We start from the raw sequence: 20,863 nt of genomic DNA, 5'->3' as shown, positions 1-20,863 counted from the left end.
GGTCCAGTCCTTCAGTTTCCAAGAAAGGTCGATCGTATGAGGCGTTGCCCCTCCCAAGAAAACATTTTTTATGTCCAGAAATTTTGTTCGCCTTCCTCCAAGTGTCAACAACCTTGGAATCAAAACTTCTTTTAACTTCATGGATGGGAACAATTTCAGACAAATTAAAAATATAAAAAAATTGAAAAAAGATGATTGCTACAGAGAAGTGTGTGGCTAAATTAATTACTCGAGCGTCGGCCCTTGTAAATTAACTGACTTCCTAGGGTAAATATACGAGGCAAACACCTTGAACGTCTTTGCAGCAGAACACAAGCAACATTTAAATATCACAACTCTCGTTTTGAATTCCCAGTTGAACAGAGGGAAGGGAGAAAAAAAATAGAATACATGGAGGATGGGAACCAAAATACATTTGCTGAGACATTCGAAACCGCTTGCTTACTCTTCTGCTAAACATGAAGACGGATCGGTGCTCTGACCGAATATATCAGGAATTCCGTCCCAGTTCTTTCTTTCTCTTGCGTCCCAGTACCCACCAATATAACAATAACATCCATCCTCGTCCTTCCGAAACCATCTTGGTTGCCACCCCCTTTCCTGCAATTTCCTCGCCTGTTTCATGAAGAAAACGTATATTTTACTTGAGAAAAATAAAAGAAAAGAAGAATGCAGCCTTTTTGTTTTTCCTGATGAGCATGGGAGAATGAATGATAGACATGCTACAACGCCATAAACCCAGTGAATCCTAATGCACCTTGATATCATCTAATCAATCAGCACAGAAGAGAAATTAATGATTAAAGGGAGAATAAACTTCAAAAGGGATTCCATCACAAGATCTTATAGATGATGAGACAGCCAAAAGTCTCTGCACAAATGACTGAACTATAAGGAAAAACAAATGCTCCAACCGCAGAGCCATAACATTTTGTTTTGTTCAGCTTATGGCATCGCATATTAAAGATAGACAAGCAGGTACCTGTCTTTGTAGCTGCTCCAGTCTCAACTTCTCTGAATTAGCCAACTCATATTCCCCATTTTCTAAGTGTCTCTGATCTGGTCTCAATCTTGAGTCGGTAGGAGGCAATTTTTCCAACAAGCCAGGAGTGAGTTCATTCAAAGATATTGCAAAAGGGGTGAGATTGTATCTCGTCTTGGTAACAGATTTGTCCCTTTCCCAGAGCAAGACAGCCTCCGTCATTGGATCGTAACCCTTCGGCTTTGTAGTTGGATCCCCAAGCACATAATACACTGCTTCATCCCACTTCCCAACCAGCATTGCTAACTTCTCTCCTGTTCTATTATCTTGTACAAATCCATGGACCTACAGTAAAGAAAAGGCGTTATGTCACCTTTTAAACACTTCTCATATTGTAACATAACCATTTTTATGTTACTAAACGGGTGCGACGTAGTTCACCTAATACCACACTTGCACTTTGGACTTTGGGCCCAGGCTAAAACCCCTCAGAGCTTAAGAGTGACTAGCAGCTTTAACAACATTAAAGTCTATATTAATTAAGGGTGGTGTTATTCCCACTCCACTTTTGTGTTGTAATATTATTCGACATGTTGCTTAAATATGACTATATTGGTCGTTACAACAAAAGTGAAGTGGAATAACAAATTAATATTGATAGTATACTCTATCTCTATACCTTGTAACATAAATATAAATCTATATTAAGAGAGAATATAAGAGAATGCTTTGGACTTCGGCCCAATGATCTCTCTCTCTCTTTATATATATATACACAGTATGATAATAGCTGTAACAACTCTAGCTCTGGGCTAGCCCAAACGGAGCTGGTTGTTATCATACTCTCTCATGTTGTTTATAATATAAAGAGATCATTAGAAACTCCCAATGTAGCTCTGGAGCCACGGATAGCTATCATGGCGGATCCCAATTTTATGTTAACGAGGCAGCCATGCACCAGGAGTACTTCTATGTGTTTATGTATAATGCAGGCATGAAGAAAGAAAAAACTAATAAAGCCTGATGGAAAGCCATGTAAGTCATCATCTACCATGAGTTAGAGCAAAGCAAACCATATCCAAATTTTAAGGAGAGAGAGGGGAGGGAATAAATGAAATAACTCTTCCACGTCTCATGAGTGGATTAGAGAACCCTAAACACACCATAGGAGAGCTGAGGTATGTTATTAAGCTGCCTCAAAGTACTAATTATTTGAGTTCTTAAAAACTGTCATTATTATTCGTCTAAATTCTTTTATCTTATCTTTTCTGGCTCAATTTTCTGCTGCTCCATACATTTCATAAAGCATTCTGCATGGTTTAACAGCAGCTAGCAATCTATGGATTATGGATTAATAATCTTCCAAAAGGCCCTAGGATATACATTGATGGAAAGGTTGTTAATCTCTTTAACAAGCAAGAACCGAAAATGATGAAATCACTTGACTTTTTGCCCTTACTCCACTTAAATATTTTTCTCTTTATGGTTTTCTACAAATTAGGAGAAAGGGCAGGGAGGTCAAACATCTTTTAGTACAAGGTGAGCTTTTAATTTTAATATATTCATAATTTATTTTTTGGAACAAAAACTAAAGAGGGCAACTGCCCCATTGGTTGTATGAGAAATAAAATAATTACCTGATGGGGATTCCGGTCTATGATGGACTGCTCCTTGAACTTGAGCTTGCAGGAGTAGTTTCCACTGCCCTTGATGCGCATTGTCCCATAGTGGTCGCAATAAATTTTACCAAGTATAATGTTGTATATGGAGGTGGTGACCTTGTTCCACTGAAAGGTCTCACCATCCTCAAACTGCAGGGTGAGGACACCAACAGGATCAAGCTGAATAGACCGCCCCCAAAACTTCCCTTTGAGATTGGAGTCAGCCCAGAACTTCCAGCCTCTTCCCTCACAGTGGCAAGCAACTACCATAGGGTGGTGACTAACCTGAATAAAAGGCTAGTCAAACATCATATCAAGGATAAAGAGAGAACTAGGATTCATTTCTATTTAGATATTAGTCAACATCAATAGTAATTGCACATCTGGTTCAAGAATTAGTCACAATCAATTTAAAACATAAGGTGGAAGAAAGAGCATTACTTTTTCTGAGAAAAAACGAAGTCCTTTATCTGGATAGTCAGCCTCGTAGGTCTCCCCAAGGAGAGGGTTGAAGGGTTTGCACTGTCGACCTTCTGTTGAGGCATAACCAGATACAGCAAAAGCTGCAATGTTTAGAATTCTCATCAAATCATCCCCCTGCAACATGCAAAATCTCATTATGTACAAGTAAGAATGCTAACTCAATGACATCCTAATACAATATAAGATCCACCATAAACCATTCACACATGAACCAAGGAATGGAACTAATTAAAACAACGAAATAGAGTTTTCAATAAACTCTTGCTGACACAATATTAGTTTTCTACAAATATGTTCAAGGTCTGAACACCTCATTATCCATAACAAGAAATAAATGCCTTAAACAGGCTTTTTTTCAACCCAGATAGCCCTCTAAAATCGAACAGGCAGGCAGAATGACCTCAGTCCATTCCAAGTTCCCTAAATGGGGATTACAATCACCAAGAACCCAAGTAACAGCTATTTACCAAATTGAATCAGTGGTAACAAACAAAACAAAGGAAAGAAGTTGATTCGTTAATTAAAAAAATAAAAATAAAAAATCTGTTACAGTCCACCAATGCTTGATCAACTAACTACCTGGACTAAAATGTAACAAGCAGATCATGCTTTAAAACTGCTTTGTCACAAAAGAAAGCACAGCTGAGGACCTGACCTGCTTTCCCCATTCCAATGCTCGGTCAACCAAGTACGAGTACTCCAAATCCTCAAAGCACTTCTGCAATGAAGAGAGTGGTTCATTAAAATAAACAGGAAGACAAACACCAGACAAGTCCTTCCCAATATTGTCCTTGATAATTGACCACAGTCCAACAGGCTTCTCTTTCTCCTTCGGTTCTGGCAAATTATCTCTTCTTTTAACATACGGATATTGAACTGTCATGATCTCCTTCTCAACCCCAAGCAAACGATCAGAACCATCTTTATCATATATACCAGCATTTCCAGTAACTTCCCTACTCCGATAGGAAGCACTTCTTAAAGCATCTGCAGACAAAAAGTCATTTGTATCAAAGAATATACCGTCATCTTCATCTGATTCAACATCTCCTCCATCTTGACTTTCATTATCAGCATCAAAATCACTCGCACTGGCCTCTGACATGACAGAATAGAAATCTGTGACATGGAAAGAACATGAATATGAGTAAATTTTCAACACTCGCACCAACAATAAGTCTCATCAGAAAACTCAGCACAAAGCACAAATGCCTTTTAAACAATCTAGCTAAGTTTATCCTAAAGTTGAAATAGAGATTGTCAAAGACTATAGTGAGGAAGGAGCCATGTACCATTAAGTACAAAACCCCACCAACTATAACTGATACCAGTGGAGAAATTACAAGTTTGCTTGTCTATTTTGTTTCAACATGCCAAATTGAGACAAAAAATCAAGTTACAGAAGAACCAGGAAATTGATTAAAATTATTCAGCATGTAGAATTCCAAAATGATCTACAAGGTTGATTTGCTCCATCAAAGGATCAACCAATGGCTTTTTCCTCATTTCCTCAACAGTGGTATGATTGAAGTATTTTCACAAAAAAGGTTGCGTTAACTCTTTAACCAATAAGACCTGACAGGCACTAGCATCAAAATATCAATCAAAATATGGTAATAACAGAGATCTAAAACCAAAACTAACCACTAAATCGTCTATTTGCTTGTCCACAATATGAATCGCGTTCCTTCGTTTCATCTACCACAGTAGTTTCCAGCTCAATTTTCTCTGTCTGCAAAACAATTTTAGGTGTGAAAATCACTCGATAAAGTTCTTCATCACTGATCCAGCATCATATGCATGAGGAATTCTGCGTGCTTAAATATGAAAGGAATAAAATTTTATAAAATGATCATCATCAAAGAAACATCACAATTAATGCCTTGTAGTTCAATGAACAGTTTGCAGCAATACAAATTCATTCACATAAAACATAAAATGAAAACCTCCTCTCTTTTCCATGTCTCTGAAGCACCGAGAATTTTTTGTTTCCTTGTAAGCATATTTGAAATATGAAGCATTTGGGGACACTGTCATTCTCGTTTATTTGAGATTCCAATTGATGGTGTTATCATAGTTGAGAGAGGAACTCCCCTCTTTGAAACCTAGGGTAGGTCAAATGGTTCTTCATCAACCATGAAGTCTTTTTGACCTAGGAATGAAGTATCTTGACAGATTTATTAATTTAATTGCTTTAATGTATCATGAGTGATTTTGTAAGAGAGGAGGGGGGGTTATAACTTTTGCAAATTCCAGTAAAACAAGGGTATCTCGGTAGTGTTCCTAATTGTCAGGAGGTCTAACTTTATGTTGAAATTTGTAGTCTTTTAGGGGGCATTTGTTTTGCATAAAATGTTTTCTTGATTTTCTTAGTGTTTTTTTTCCCATAAAATATTCTACAATAAAATTGGTCAACATAATCTTTTTATGTTGATCTTTAAATTTAGTTCATTTGATGAAAAATATTTTAAACTCATAAAATTCCGTAAAATATTTTATGGATAGTAATCCACTCACAATAGTATCCAATTATTTCAAAAACCACCATCCTATCACCAACTCACCGCCACCATCTTCACCACCAGTGCCACTACCAACACCACCATGCCACCGCCACTACCACTTATATATTGGTGCACGCGTATCTTCTACTAGTGTGAACTTCTCAAGTTCAATTGAAACAACAAAACCTATTTACTGCAATTCTTGAGCCAAATTCAAGGTGAATAACAGATAATAACGTTTGAAAAATGAAAATGAGATGTCCATGAAATTCTGGAATGTAAAAGTATGTTATTATACTCATGCTTGTATATATCCGAATTTATTATTGCACAGATCAAAGGTAAATAAAAGAACAAAAGGCACCTCTAATTGCCTCAATGTGTCCAGCAACGTTATGTGTTTATGTTGCAGAGCCTTCAACTTGTTTTGCATCTCAGAGAGTTCTGATAACATAATGGACTCACAATCTTTGACGACTGTCTCGCCAACACCTTCCTGCACTAGCCGTGATCTTAACTTCTCAGTTGAAATGACAACATCTTCAGAAGGTGAAAAATCACTGCTTGTCAACACTCTAGGGAAAAGATCTTTAGCAGCTTGCAGGGCCTCAACCCATGCAGCTCTATCTTCTCTCGTTACGCAACACAAGTGAAGAGTTTTTGTTCCAGTGAATATGGTGAGCCTCTTGTCATCTGATTTGCTAGCTCGAAATGAAGAAACCTGCTTACAAATTAAGGTTAAAGCCCAAACGAGCTACCACAAAAACATAGGAACTTATTGGAAATAGGGGTCATAACACGTTACTACATGACTGCTGCCTCTGTATTGAATAACATCAGTGAGAAGATAGGTAAGTTCATCATGTATCATTGGAACATTAAAAGAAAATCAGCTTTTCACATCATGCACTAAACAGTTCAGAGAGATGGATGCTGGAGAAATGTTAACAGAAAATTACAGTACATAACAGGCATATAAATTATTGGATTCGGGAGCACTTGAATATCATTATCACTATGTATAACCAACAGCACATAATTTATCAGAAATTCCTTTAAATGAATTTCCTAATGATCCACGCTGACATAAAGGACTATTAGTAATGTTTGGCAAGAGACAATAGCATCAAACAAATCAGCAGAAACAAACAACCAAATAATAAACATATTTCGTAATGATCCATACTCACATAAACAACAAAAAAGCAAGGAAAAGTCAACAAAAAGAAAAGGAGTTTTCTTCTTCTTTTCTACTATATATAATAAAGAGACAACCTTCAAGTGAATTTCGCCGAATGGCTTGCACTGCCTGAGCCGATTACTACCACCACCACCATTACTGCTGCTGCTGCTGCTGCTACAGCTCCAATTGACTTTTCTCATGTACCTCAAAGAACCTTCTCCGATAACCCTAACTCCCTTGTCTCTACCTGCTGGGCTCGTCAAAATCTTATCAGGTCCATGAATCTTATAATACGACAGCACTCCATCTTCAAGCATAAACCACCGAGACCTCCATCCCTTCCCATAATTCACCCATTTGTACAGAATACCCGCTACACTCACGCTCCCACTCACACTGTAAACCTTCGAGTCTTCGATTTCTTGATTTACAATCGATGAAAACTTGTCGAAGTCGCGAGATGCCTGAACTGAAAAACTCTGTTTTGAACTTTGATTTAGGGTTCTAAGTGAAGAATCAAGTCCTAATTGCGACTGACTCACTGATTTGGCCACAACCGGGTTGGCCCGATCCCGATCGATGGATACCGGAGCAATGCAGCAGAGAGGATTCATTTTTTAGGTCGAGCTCCGAATTGGTTCGGATCAGATAGCAAATGCACGGACCCGATCGGAGCTCCAAGCTTTAGCGAAACGAAAGGTCTCGTAAATGACATAAGATCCAGGAGATACGAGTATAAATTGAAGAGGAGAGGAGAGGCGGGTGCTATAAATTTTTGAGGAGGAGGTAGCTAAGCTTACCTAGCCTGGAGGCTATCCATGCTAATCATGATAGTAAAAGAGGAGAGAGAGGGGAGGGGGTGCAAGACGCACACTGGATCCCATTTTAAGGCAGTGCTGATGCAGTTGTCAGTAATGCAGAGGAGAAGAGAGAACAGTGTTGTAGTAACAGTGCAGTGTGGACTCGAAGCGTAGGATAAGCTAAATTACGCATTTTAATAAAAAGAGAAAAAAAGAAAGCGGGCGCATGATTTGATGACCTGATGCTGATTATTTTTTTATTTTAAACTTTTGCTGTGTTGTTGTTTGTTGTGCAGGTATGAGAGAGAGAGAGGGGGTTGGGGGGGTCAGGTGGGTGGGGTCATAATGGTTGTGGAGAGACAGCTAGCGTGCGCAGTTGGGGCTGCGTGGGGTGTGATAGTGGCATTGAGAGTGTCCTTCGGCTGAATGAGTGCCACACTGCCTTGCATGGGCCCGGGCCCATTCTTCTCAAAACTCTGAGAAAATGACTTGGTTAACCCTAATTCTTGTTTTTATTAGTTTTGATTGGTGCGTTTGATTCCCAAGGCCAAGGGTACTCGCCCAGTCAATTTTTAACATGGCTGCGACACAGCAATGCAAGAAAACTTGAATGAACCGGTGATTGATAAAGGCTTACCTTTAAACTACATCAACACTTCTTTTTATAAAAAAAATAATTAAATTAAAATTATTTAAAAAAAATACTAAAAATAGTTTAAACAGATTGATTTTAATTTAATTTAATTTTATATTTTAAAATAAAAACTTGTTGAAATCAGTGTGGCTTGGTTTTTTTCCTGTATTTTAGGTTCAGTTTGTTTTTTTAGTTTCGGGCTTATAAAATCAAAATTAAACTAGTCAGTTTTTTTAATTTTAATCAATTTTTTTCATGGTTTAGTTTTTTCAATTAATTTTTTTTCTAGTTTTCTTAATTTAATAAATTTTTAAATTTTTTTACTCACCCCTGCTTCTAAAACACAAATTATATTATTATTTTATAAAAGACTAAAACACGTAGATATTATGCTTCCTCTCATATTTCATTGTGCTTTAGTTTTTTTTATGGTATTTGATTCTTAAATTTTTATTTAGTTTGATTGCATTCTTTTGTAATTAAATTTAATAGCATTTGAATAGAATTTATTGATTAAAAATAAAATTAAAAGACAAGGAATCAAAATAGAAAAGATATCACAAATATATAATAGTATTAAAGTTCATATGAAAAGTTTAACTTGGTCCTTATGTTTTAAAAATTATACCTATTTGGTATCTCAATATTTTTTCAATTTAATTTTGTTATAAAAGTTTATTTTTGTATTTTCTAATTCAAGATTTAAAACAGAAAAAAGAGATCACAAGATTCTAACGATAAAGAAAAAAATATTGTTGACATTGATTTAAGCCGCCAAGCATAATCATTATTTATGTAAAATAGATCCATTTAATGAGAAGAGTTTATATTAGGTGTTAATTTACCTTTAAAGTTTGTGAGAAAATAAATTTGAGCTCGAGAAGATTTTGGATTTTTGGTTGATTTTGATTTCTAACGGTTTTTTGGGGTTTTTAAGTCATGGATGGGTGTATCACGATTCTTATGGTGTTTTTCTAAATGTTTTGAATAAATAAATGGGTAGAAAAATAAATTTTTTATTAAAAAAACCTCAAACCCTAATTTATTTTATTTCAAAAAAAGGTGACACATTCTTTTATTAAAAAAAAAAATAAGGCGGATGATGTAACAAAAAAAAAGCTCAAACATATGGAGAAAATGAGTTAGGCCCAGCAAGGTCTAGTCTTTCGCTTTTTACTGTTTTTTATTTTTTAGATTAACATGTTTTTTTAATATTTTTTTAAAAATTATTTTTTTATTTATATTTAAATCAATACAACTCCTCTCTTTTATTTTGATTGTAGAGCCTCTTTTAAATGATGGATTGTTTTTTATTTTATACATTTTTTTTTAATAAATTTTTATTATTCATTTATATTTTTTATCTTTTATATAGGTAAACTTTATTTTTTCAAAAAAAAATCAAATGATATTTCTAATGCATTTTAGTCTTGTATGATTTTTTATTAATATTTTATTTTATTCAATTAATTTAATGAATGTATCCATTTCTATTATTATTTGACTGAATTAAAAAAATTATTTTTAAAAATAAATTTAGTAAATATAATCAGGTAAATGCTCTGTCTTGTAAGATGAAAAATCTTAATCTTAATTTATACTTGTCTCTTAATTTTTCCAGAATTATATTTAGTTATCATTTATGATTATTTATTTATTTATTAACACTTATAATTGATTTATTTAATTAGATGTATGTCTAAACTTTTTTATTTTCTAAAAAAACACACAAAAAACTTGTGAATGTAGTTTTTTCGCTGAAAAAATTAAATATGTGTTGCAGTGAGAGCAGGTTACATAACTAATTTACATCCAAAGCTAAAAGAAAACAAACTTTTATTGTACATGCATTTATAATTTATTGTGCTTTGTATAACAAAATTACTATTTTACCCTTGCCTTGTAAAAACAACTTGCTTTGCTATGAGGGCATTCCAGTCTTTTCATAAGGATTTAAATATCTTTGTCAAATTCACGAGAGTCATTATAGTCATCTCATATATATTTTAGTATAGTAAAAGTATTAAATTAGCCTTGAAAGTTATTTTCATTTAATTACTATTCATGCATTTATAGTGTTTTTGTAATTCCTTATAGATTTTTCTATTATTATAAAATTAGGCTAGGGATTATTCAGTTTTTCTCCATTATTAACGTGCCAACATTTAAGGGGACTCCAAGCTCTTTGAGCAATGTGAACCACCATTCAGTGAAAGAATGCTAGCTTTTTTTACAGCGTTTTAAGCTCCATAATACCCTTTTCCACGTGGGGCAGCACTTGAAAGTTCCATGATAGTTTGTCGTCGACCACCCTTTTCTTTTCTTTTCTTCTTCAGTCTCTCTTTTCCATTGAATTTCATGTTTGTCCATGAAAAAAAATTAACTTTTTCTTTTTTATTTTATAAAATTTCATATTTGGTCCTCAATATTTTAATTTTAATATTTGACTTTTAACCTTTTTATCACTCTAAATTAAAAAAATATATAAAAAATAACTTGAGTCAACTTGCTAAACCCGAGTCAATATGGCTAATCGTAAAACACGCAACTCGAATCATGAAACTGTGATAACTTCATAAAAATTAAATTGATACAAATTATGAAATCCAATACACAATAAACCTAATATTGAAAAATTAAATTATAAAAAAAAAACCAAGTTTGAACTTAAAAAAAATGCTTAGAGATTTTGACGACCAAAATGGACCTTGACATTTCACTATTCATTTCCATAGTGAAATACAAAGGCCTTTTTTACTATACTATATTTTTGGCATGCACTTTGGTGTGCTTTAATCAAAATTTTTCTTAACATAAAAAGCTAAGAAAACAAATCTAAGACTTGAGTCGTCGGACCAATTGATAATTTAAATAATTTGAATAAATAAAATATAAAAACAATAAATAAAATGAAAAAATGATAATAAAGAAAGGTAAAAAAAACAACATGAGCTCATCTGTGGTATAAAAAATAATATTGAAGGGTGAAATTAAAAAAATAATAAAATCAAGAAAAAAAAGAATTTAAATTGGGTTAACTATCAAACTTCATGACAATAGGTATAAGATTTGAATAATCTCATGAAAAAAATCAGGAAAAAAGGGACCATATGAAAGGAAAGAGGGAAAAGGGTATTAAAATCATTTTTCAATATATCAAATGTTGAATTATGAAATTAAAACAAATAACTTCAAAAACAAAAAAAAATTAAAATCAACCATTGTTAACCTTTGAAACTAACAATTTCAATAATGAATCTAAGACTAACCTTATAAAAATCAAACTTAATAAAAATAATAAAAGAAAAGTAAAAAAAAAAAAAGGGTGATCAACTTAAAATCAAGGAGAAAAAACAAAGCAAACCAAAATAAACATGGTTGAATTTTTTAAACTTACAACTTATGAAATTTTGGACTCAAGGTTGAATCTCAAAACTTAATTCTCAACCAATTTAATTTTAAAGGGTGAAATTATAAAAAACAATATCAATCTTAAAAACTTGTAAAGGAAAAAAAGACAACAATAAAAATAAAAATTATCAAACTTAACAGAAAAAAAAATCCATAAAGGATGAAACTGTAAAAGAAAATTTAAAAAATAATTCCAAACAAAACAAATAACAATAAAAAGAATAGAGATTCAATCTGAAAGATAAAAAAAAAGGTTGAAATTAAAAAAAATTGTAATTTTATGATACAAGGTGTTTTATTTTTATTTTTTTAAATATAATCTGGGTTATAGAAGTGACGAAGAAAAAAAAAACTGATATATGAACAAATAGGAAAAAATAGGAAACAATAAAAAATGCATGACTAAAAAAATCATATAGAAGGAAGATAAACAAAAAAAAAAGTCATTAATGATAAAAAATGTTGACTGATAAAACTAAAAAAAAATAAAAAAAAATCTTAGAAAACTCAAGTAAACCTTCTAAATCTGGATAAAGGTTTCAAACTCGTAACTCATTAAATTATAGATCCAGACAGAATCAATAAGCTAAATTCCTAATCAATTTAATATTGATTAGCCAAAGTAACTCCAACAAAAAGCCATATTACAAAAACAAAAATAGGGGTCATTTTTAAAATCAATGGAAGATCCTAGAGAAAATAAATAAATAAATAAATAAGTGAAAATAATTTTAAAAATTTATCTCAAATAAAATAAAAGCAATTAAAAGAATAAAAATTAAATTAAAAATATATATACGAGGGATGAAATAGGAAAAAAAAGAATTCTAGCCTTATAAATTATTTTAAAAATATCATTTCAAATATTGAAGGAAGTCATGGAGAAAAAAAAATATAAATCTAAAGAATTAGCTAAAAACCAACAAAAAAATAATAAATAAAAATATCCAGATAACAAATTTATTTTCAAGAAAAACAAAATCACAAAAAGCAAACTAAAAAAAGAAACTTAATCTTAAAATGAATAAATATTAAAGGATGAGATGGGGGAAAAAAAGCTTAGACAAAGGAGGAAAAAACCATGCAAATGTCTTAAATTTTGTTAAATCTTAAAAACTCATAATATGTGAAACCCTGAATTCAGGTTTAATGAAAGTTTTTATTAGGAATCAATTTTAAAAACTTGTCAAAGTAAAAAATAAAAATAAAAAAATAAAGATTAAATTTGATAGGAAGAAAAACCAAATGATGGTGAAATCATAAAACAAAATTAATTTAAAAAATAATTTCAAACAAAAAATACCAATAAAAAGAATAATGATTAAATCTGAAAGATGGACCAAATCTAAAGAATTAATAAATTAAAATGCTTTTCTTGAATTTCTAAAGGGCTACGCAAAAAACTAGATAGGGAAAGAGAAAATAAAAGGGGGAAAATGGCTACCGACATTAAACCATCATGAATGTTTGAATATGTGTTGACTTATTGAGTTGAGAATACGAAGACCTTTCAAATAATGTCCTGGAAGGCTATATTTGACTATCAAACAGTCTCATATGTATCGCCTAAATGACACCGAGGTCATCCACACACTTAATAATTTTTTTATATTTAATATATGTCAATTAAAAAAAACCTATGCAACCTTAAATCTACAATAAAACCAATGTAAAATGACAAAAAAAAAAACATTGTGAGAGAGTTAAGTTGATTTTGTCTTTAAATGTATTAAAAATAATTACACTTTTTTGAAAAAACTAAAACATCACTGGGTAATAGGCATTATATTTTTTTGATTCCATGGTTAAATTTGTATTTTTACTATGCAAAAAAAGATAAATGATCAATATAATCCTATAATTTGTAAAAAATAATTGTGTCACAGTGAAAAAAACCATCTTGCCTTCAATGCCAAGTTTAAATATTTTTTAAGCTAATGAAAATATTGTTAAATTACTATTCTAATAGTGATTTGAGTTTTTTAAATTACTATCGAAACACTTTTTTATATATTTGACCCAAAACATTCATACTTGAGTCTCTAAATCCACCCAAATATAATTGTTTTAACATCATTCCTACATCATGCTATCACATTTATTTGTTATGAAAAAATAATAAAATTATATAAATATTTAATTAATTTATTACATAACCATCTCAAAACCTATTATGACATACTGGATTCTATAGCTTATCACTATATATGTAAGAAAAGTTACACATTTATATAAAGAAATGGAGAGATTTTCTTTCTATTAATTTTAGATCAATGTGCAAATATAAATCGGAGATAAAATACCTTAAAAGATTTCTTTATTCATATATATAATTATATTTTGTTTGATTCTTGCAAGTCATGGATAAGGAAAGAGCATGGGTAAAAGTAGGGCATTTCCAATATTATTTCAGCATAAATGATGAGGTAGATATCTATGATTGCTTTTATACTCCATTCTTTAAAAAAATTTAGAGAAACTTTTTTACTTTCAATTAAATTTGGATATATCCATGATTTTTTTCTTTAGAAAAAATCACATAGCATTTTGAATTTTTTAGTTTGAATATATTTTAATTGATGCTTGCAATTTATATATATATATATATATATAAATTATAATTACAAACTCAGAGCATCACATGCAAGTGAAGACATATTCTTTGTTTTTCTCTTTTTCATAATGAGATATGAACAATGTAATTAATTGTTCTAAATTACATATAGAGGTTTAAAAAATATTGAAATCTCTAAGTGAGTTTACATTTTATTTTTATAAAAAAATAGACTCTGTTTTAGTGATTAAATCAACATCATAAATACATTGTTCTCAATTGTGAATGGAAATTTAAATTATAAATTTAAGTAAGGTCTTGCATTGTTTATTAGTGTAATTTGTTTGCAATTAATTATTTATTCATCGATTTTCAAGTAGATCATTAGTATTTGAAAGTTAACTTCAATATTTCAATAGACTTTGAGTTATGGATAATGATCTCTTGACAATTATTAAAATGCCCAGGACTAATTAGTGCTTATACTTGTATAAAAACAAAACAAAACCAATAACTCCACTAATTATCAATTATGGGAAAAAAATAATAATCTTCCATCTTTTTACAAGTCTTGTTTTTAGACCTTGAAATTTCTTACACTTTGGTACCTTGGCTTTTTTTTCTTCTAATGTAGTCCTTTAAAATTGCTTTGATTTGTGATTAGTTTAGATAAATTTTTTTCTATGCATATGTACAGGGATCTTGAGGCGTCGATAAGATGTTACGTTGCTCGATCAATTCTCGGTCTTACAAAACAAAATTCAATTTAATTGATTAACAATAATTAGAGCTCAAGGGACTAAATTTAAAGCTTAGAGAAATGTCCATCCCTTTTTCCTTCAAAATCAGGGATTGATTTGCACAATCAATAAGAAGTTCACGCACCTTTTTTTAATTTTGGTCATTAGATTTTTTTTTCAGTTTTATCTTTTTACATTGATTTTACTTTAGATTTAGTTTAATAATTTGTTTTGATTGTCTTGATAGGGGATCTTATAGTATCAAGGGAAATTTGCTTTGATGGTATTTAATAGTATCAAGGGAAATTTGCTTTGATGGTACTTTTTTTTAAAAAAAAAAAAATATAGCTAATTTAAAATAATAAGGTGTTAAAATACCAAAATTGAAACTAAAACAAGTATAGGAACCAAGAAAACAAGAAAGAAATAAGCTGATGCGTACAATACATGAGTTTGTAGATGAGAGGCTTTCATAGTTTTCAGGTGGTGCATGAGGTGTCTCCCAATGGCCAAACACCGACTTCCTCGGCAACGCTAAAAGTGTCACGCCATGCTTTTTTTGATAATGCAATGCATGTCGATGGTGGCATGACGATTAGGCTCTAACTAGTTCCCCTTTTTTTTTTCTTTTTCTTATCATCAAGAGTCATGCCGATCTATAAAATTTGAAGTTGTCCCATTACTTGTTTATTATATCAAATTTGATCCTTATTTTTTTTTATTTTGTTTGTTTGTTTGTTTTTTAATTTTTTTCTAAATTGAATTTATTTTTCAATCCATCATTTAGCATTATATTTGTATATATTTAATTTTTCAATCCATCATTTAGCATTATATTGTGTTTCATTTCATTTCCATGTAAAACTTTTTTTTTTTGTCTTTTAATTGCATTTTTTTGGCTTTGGATCCTTAAAAAAAATAGATTTTTTTTTAATTTTATTTTTCAATATTGGGTTAATTGAAAATTATTTTTTCTAGTTTTTTCGGTACGATAATCCCGATCTCATAACTCGAGTCATGAATATGAATTGTTAACCTAAATTAATATTAATCTTTTTTTCTACATTAGTTTTCTCTATTTTTATTTTTATTTTTATTTTAGGGGTGTTTAGGAGTATAACAATCCCATTTTACACACCATTTAAACATAATTTTCTTATGATTAATCCGTTTCTTAGGTGGTTTTTTTTATACATTTACAACTATAAATAAAATTTAATGAAATCTCAGCAAAATCTCCCTTATACCAAAAGATTCTAGGTTATCGTCTAGAGTTTGTTATGAAATCAACATTCATCAAATGCAACTTAAACTTCATCCAATCATCTTGAGTATTCTCACATAAAATGAATTAGATTTTTTAACCCAATACTCCAATATTTCCATCATTATAGTTTATTTATCACATAAATATATAAATAAATATGTAGGTTATCATTAAGCATCATGAGTCATTTGTATATATTTATAATTCTATTACAACAAAAAGTTATAATTCATAAAAGTTTATTGTCATATCCTGATTTAAATAGTTTAGTAGAAAAAAAGGAATTCTGATTCCTTAAATACTAAATAAATGTTAGAAAAGAAATACATTATTACATAATCATTAAATTTAACAGAAAAGAGAACTTATATTTGTCTGTTCATCTACTTAATGATACGAAGTACCTGAAATTAATTCAATATAAAAAATGATGGAGTTATTTAATAAATAAAATTAAAAAAAAACAACCTTATAATTTTACTTTCATTTCAACTATATTGTGTCCATATCAATAACTTATTTTACAAACTAATTTAATCTTGATTAGATAACATGAGTTAAAGTCAATTTTAACTTTAAGTTACCAGCCCTTTCTTAGGAATTTATTTACCCATCTGAGTATTTATTTTCATCATTTATATCTAAGAGATAACCTATCACCAGACAATTGAGTCTTGATTAGTACTTAAAAGTGTATTTTTATCAAGGTTTTATATCATCATTTTGCACTTAAAGTATCAATAACTCCTTAACTAAAGCATGTTTTATAATAATATATCTAATAATATAAGATACCTTTAATTTATGGTAAATATTTATTTTAAATATAAGCCTATCACATAAATAAAAGGATTGATTGATGAATTTAAGAACTGAAATTGAAAGGACAAAGAGATGGCCAAACCTAGAAACGAGATGCTGGTGCAGTCCAAACCGGAACACTATTCGGTAATTGGGTCATATCTAGAGCTACAGATCTCAGATTTAGGTCCAATTTATAAGGATGGAAAGGTAAGACATAGGTCTACAACTTTCATATGGAGCCCAAGATCTAAAAAGGCCATTATCAAGTCCAAATTGTAGCAACAACAAAGAAGCCCGAATCTGTCTTCCAGCCCGAGCACTGTTCGGTATTTTGGCCATATCTGGAGTTCTAGAAGTCCAAATGAGCTGAATGTTTTACACAAGAAAGCTGAGACAATTGCCTACAACTTTCATGTTTACAACTGGCTCCAATTTTGACGTTATCAATGACGTTTTGGGCAGACAAGAGAAGATAAGGATTGTCACCAAGTCAAAAGTTGGTCACCCACTTATCAATTAGTCATCAAATCAATAGTTCCTAATTTTGGCCTATAAAAGGAGGCATTTGCCATGCATTTAGGCATCTTGGTTTCCAGATCAAGATCATGCTCTTCCTTTCTCTCTTTGTATTTTTTATGCTTTGTTTTCATTAATATTAAGTTTATGCCTTTCATTTCCTTTCCTTTACTTAGTTAACTTTTATGTTCTTATTTTGTTTATCTATTTTGCTTTCTTTCATTATGTCTAGCTAAGTTAATTATGTCAAGGTGAAAAGGTTACACTAATGGTGTAAGAATAAGTATAATGTAAACTTAATATGGACTTTAATGTTTGATACTAACATGTTTTATATTTGTTATCTTGTTCACTCTTTAATACTTTGCTTGTTAAATGACTAATCTTGATTTATGTTGTATAACACTTGGTACAACAAATGCTTGGCACTTTCATAGCCCATAATGTATGGTATAACCGACACCTGAGCTATGAAAGGAACTTGATTTATTGTTAACATAAGTTATAATCATGAATGCTTGACGAGATTTACAAGTATTAGCATTATATTATTGTTGTTGTTGTTGTTGTTGTTATTATTATTATTGTATTATTGTTATTTATAATTTGTACAATTCACCTCCTTGTAGTTCTATCCCGGTTTTGCCGGGTTATTTATTACTTCGACACTCCTGCACTTAGGAGAAGACATCAATTTTTTCATCGTGTCAAGTCTCCCTGCCCATTTCCTAGGCACTACTCCCATCACTAGAAAGCTTATTTTCTTTGCTCATCACCAAGCATTTATCCTATTACCAAGAAGTCAATTCCTTTGCTCATTATCGAGCACTAGTCTCATTATTGGGAAGCTAGTTCCTCTACTCATTATTGAGCATTCATCTCATTACCGGGAATTTAATTTCTTCACTCATTACCGATCATTAGTCATATTACCAGGAAGCTGGTTCCTCTACTCATTACCAAGCATTAGTCTTATTACTAGGAAGCAAGTTCTTTCTCTTTAATATATTTACATGAATTAAAATTCTACATTATCAATTAATTGACTTTTTAAAAACTTAATAAACAAAATAATTAAAGTGTTAAACACCTACCCATTGTTGAAACTTTCGTCATTTCCCTTTACTGTTGCACGGCTCCTAAGATCTCCTATGTAACAATATGTATACATTAGTAAGAGTAGCCCCATGAGCAGTCTTTTTAGGTAAAGAGGAAGAATAAGATGAACAATATACTAGATGACAAGTTGTTTAGTTTATTTTTTTTTATTGTTCAGTCAAAACACACTGTTTCATTTAAATGAAACAACGTCGTTTTAGATTTTAGAGTTTTACCTTAGGGGACTTGGCAAAAGTTCAATTTGGTCTTCTTTTTTTTAATTTCTTTTAATTGCACCCATAATTGATCTTAAACCTTCAGTTTTATGCAATTTTGTCCCTTGAAAACTTTAACATCAACCTTGAATTTCAATGCCTTTTTCATTGTAATCTTTGGTTTTAGATTATTTAAATTGACCATTAAATTTTTAATTTTCTTTGACTTCATCCATGATTTCAATCAATTAAATCCCTAAAGTTCAGTGCCTTTTTCAAAATGATTATTGGTTGTGAATTTCTTCAAATTAACTCGTAATTGACCCTCAAACTTTTATTTTTTTTTAATTTTACCCTTGATTTAAATTAATTGATTTTGTAAAAATTAAGTTTGGTATTCTAAAATTTTAATATTCTCAATTAAGCTCAAATTAGGCTCTTAAACTCAATTTTTCACCAATTAAATCCTTAATAAAATTAATTTAACCCATTTAAAGTATAATCAAACCCTTTCACTTGAAGAGGATTCTAAATATATAAAAAAAGGGTAAAATTTCAGGAAATAACCTAGAATTGAGTTATAACATAACCAATAATGTCCCATTCACTAAGAAGACAATGAGTTGATAGTAAATACCTATACAAAAGTTCAAGAAGTAAAGTAAGTGATTGTCCAAACTACTATAAAAATTGGCGTGCTTTGCTCTATCCTTATCCTTTAAATTTACGTTGTTTGACATTATATATGGTGTTGAAATTTAAAGTTTTAGAAATTGCAATAAAGCCAAAATTCACTTTTTTAAAAGCTTTCTAAGACTTTCTAGAAAAACCTAAAAAATATTAAGCCTCAATCTATTTTTTTAGCAAGATAAACAATCAAAAACATCTCAATAGAACTCTTATCATTAAATAAAACTCATTACTATCAAGATCAACTATTTTAATTATCAAAAGGTTGTCAACTCACAATCTTCTTTTTTTTTTTCTTTCTTGTTTTTTAAGGAGTTTCATTCTTCTTTTTTAGATTTAAAGACTGAAACATGATAAAAATAAAATTTTAAATTAAAATTTTAAATTTTTATCTTAAAAAAACATAAAATAAAACAAAAAAATTCCACGAGCTAAAATATTTAAAAACCAAGGAATGAATAACGGTGTAAATAATTGATGCCATGATGCATAATATATATACAATAATTGTAACAAACCCTTTAGCTTTTCTCTTGACATTTAATTTTAATTTCCAAAATGTACTTCTTGAATTTAAAATTTATAAAATATTCTCAAAAAAATTACCAAGGTGAATTTTGTTATTTGTCAATAATTTATTAGAAATGTATATGTATTTCAATAAACTAAGTTCACTCAAATAATTTGTCATATAAATTAAAAAAATCAAGTTAGATTCGGTTATTTAATGCATTGAACCAGTTCAAATATTTTTATTTTACAAGCTGACCCCCGGGAAATGAAAAAAAGTATGATAGCATATTATATGTGCAAATCAAATAAGGAAGTTATCTTAATAATTAATCTACTAATTCAAAGGGTATTATTGAGGAGAAAAACTAATTTAAAGAAAAAAAATAATTTAAAATTCTTGAGAAGCGTGGCCAGGTGTAAGAACAAACACCCCCTATTTTTTATTTCGCATTCTCATCGTGCACGATTTGATGTGGTTTCCTCTTTCTCAAAGATCAAGGATGCAATTGAAATTTATTTAACAGTTTAGGGGCAGGTTTGTACTTATATATTTCTTGAACTAGTCCCTTTACCGTACATGTTGAAACTTTCCACCATAGACGTCACGTCACATTCACCCCACAAGACGGTGCCGCCACTCTTGTTTAGAGCCTTAGCATTCCCAAGGTCCCACAAAGTTCCCACAAATGAAATAACCGACAAGTGATCGAAGGCTAAGATATCCACGGTCCGAAACCATAGTAACGTAAATCGTACGAAGATTGTCAAACCCGGCTTAAGGAATTTTTTTAACAAAAACACCCCTGTA

General features: G+C 30.7%; 1 protein-coding gene across 1 annotated transcript; it reads right to left on the bottom strand.

Moving 5' to 3' along the window:
• Positions 1 to 181: 181 nt before the first annotated feature.
• LOC105138066 (oxysterol-binding protein-related protein 1D-like) lies at positions 182 to 7,857 on the bottom strand. Its single transcript, XM_011044059.1, has 8 exons — positions 6,906 to 7,857; positions 5,995 to 6,351; positions 4,771 to 4,858; positions 3,782 to 4,245; positions 3,085 to 3,240; positions 2,620 to 2,928; positions 983 to 1,327; positions 182 to 615 (listed from the first exon to the last, which is right to left on the bottom strand). The coding sequence occupies exons 1-8, from the start codon at positions 7,425 to 7,427 to the stop codon at positions 442 to 444; spliced, it is 2,415 nt and encodes an 804-aa protein (XP_011042361.1). The 5' UTR covers positions 7,428 to 7,857; the 3' UTR covers positions 182 to 441.
• Positions 7,858 to 20,863: the final 13,006 nt, after the last annotated feature.

Source organism: Populus euphratica, unplaced genomic scaffold (assembly GCF_000495115.2).
Source record: "Populus euphratica unplaced genomic scaffold, PopEup_1.0 scaffold317.1, whole genome shotgun sequence".
NCBI classification, from domain to species: Eukaryota; Viridiplantae; Streptophyta; class Magnoliopsida; order Malpighiales; family Salicaceae; genus Populus; species Populus euphratica.
This window is presented reverse-complemented; position numbering and strand designations above follow the sequence as displayed.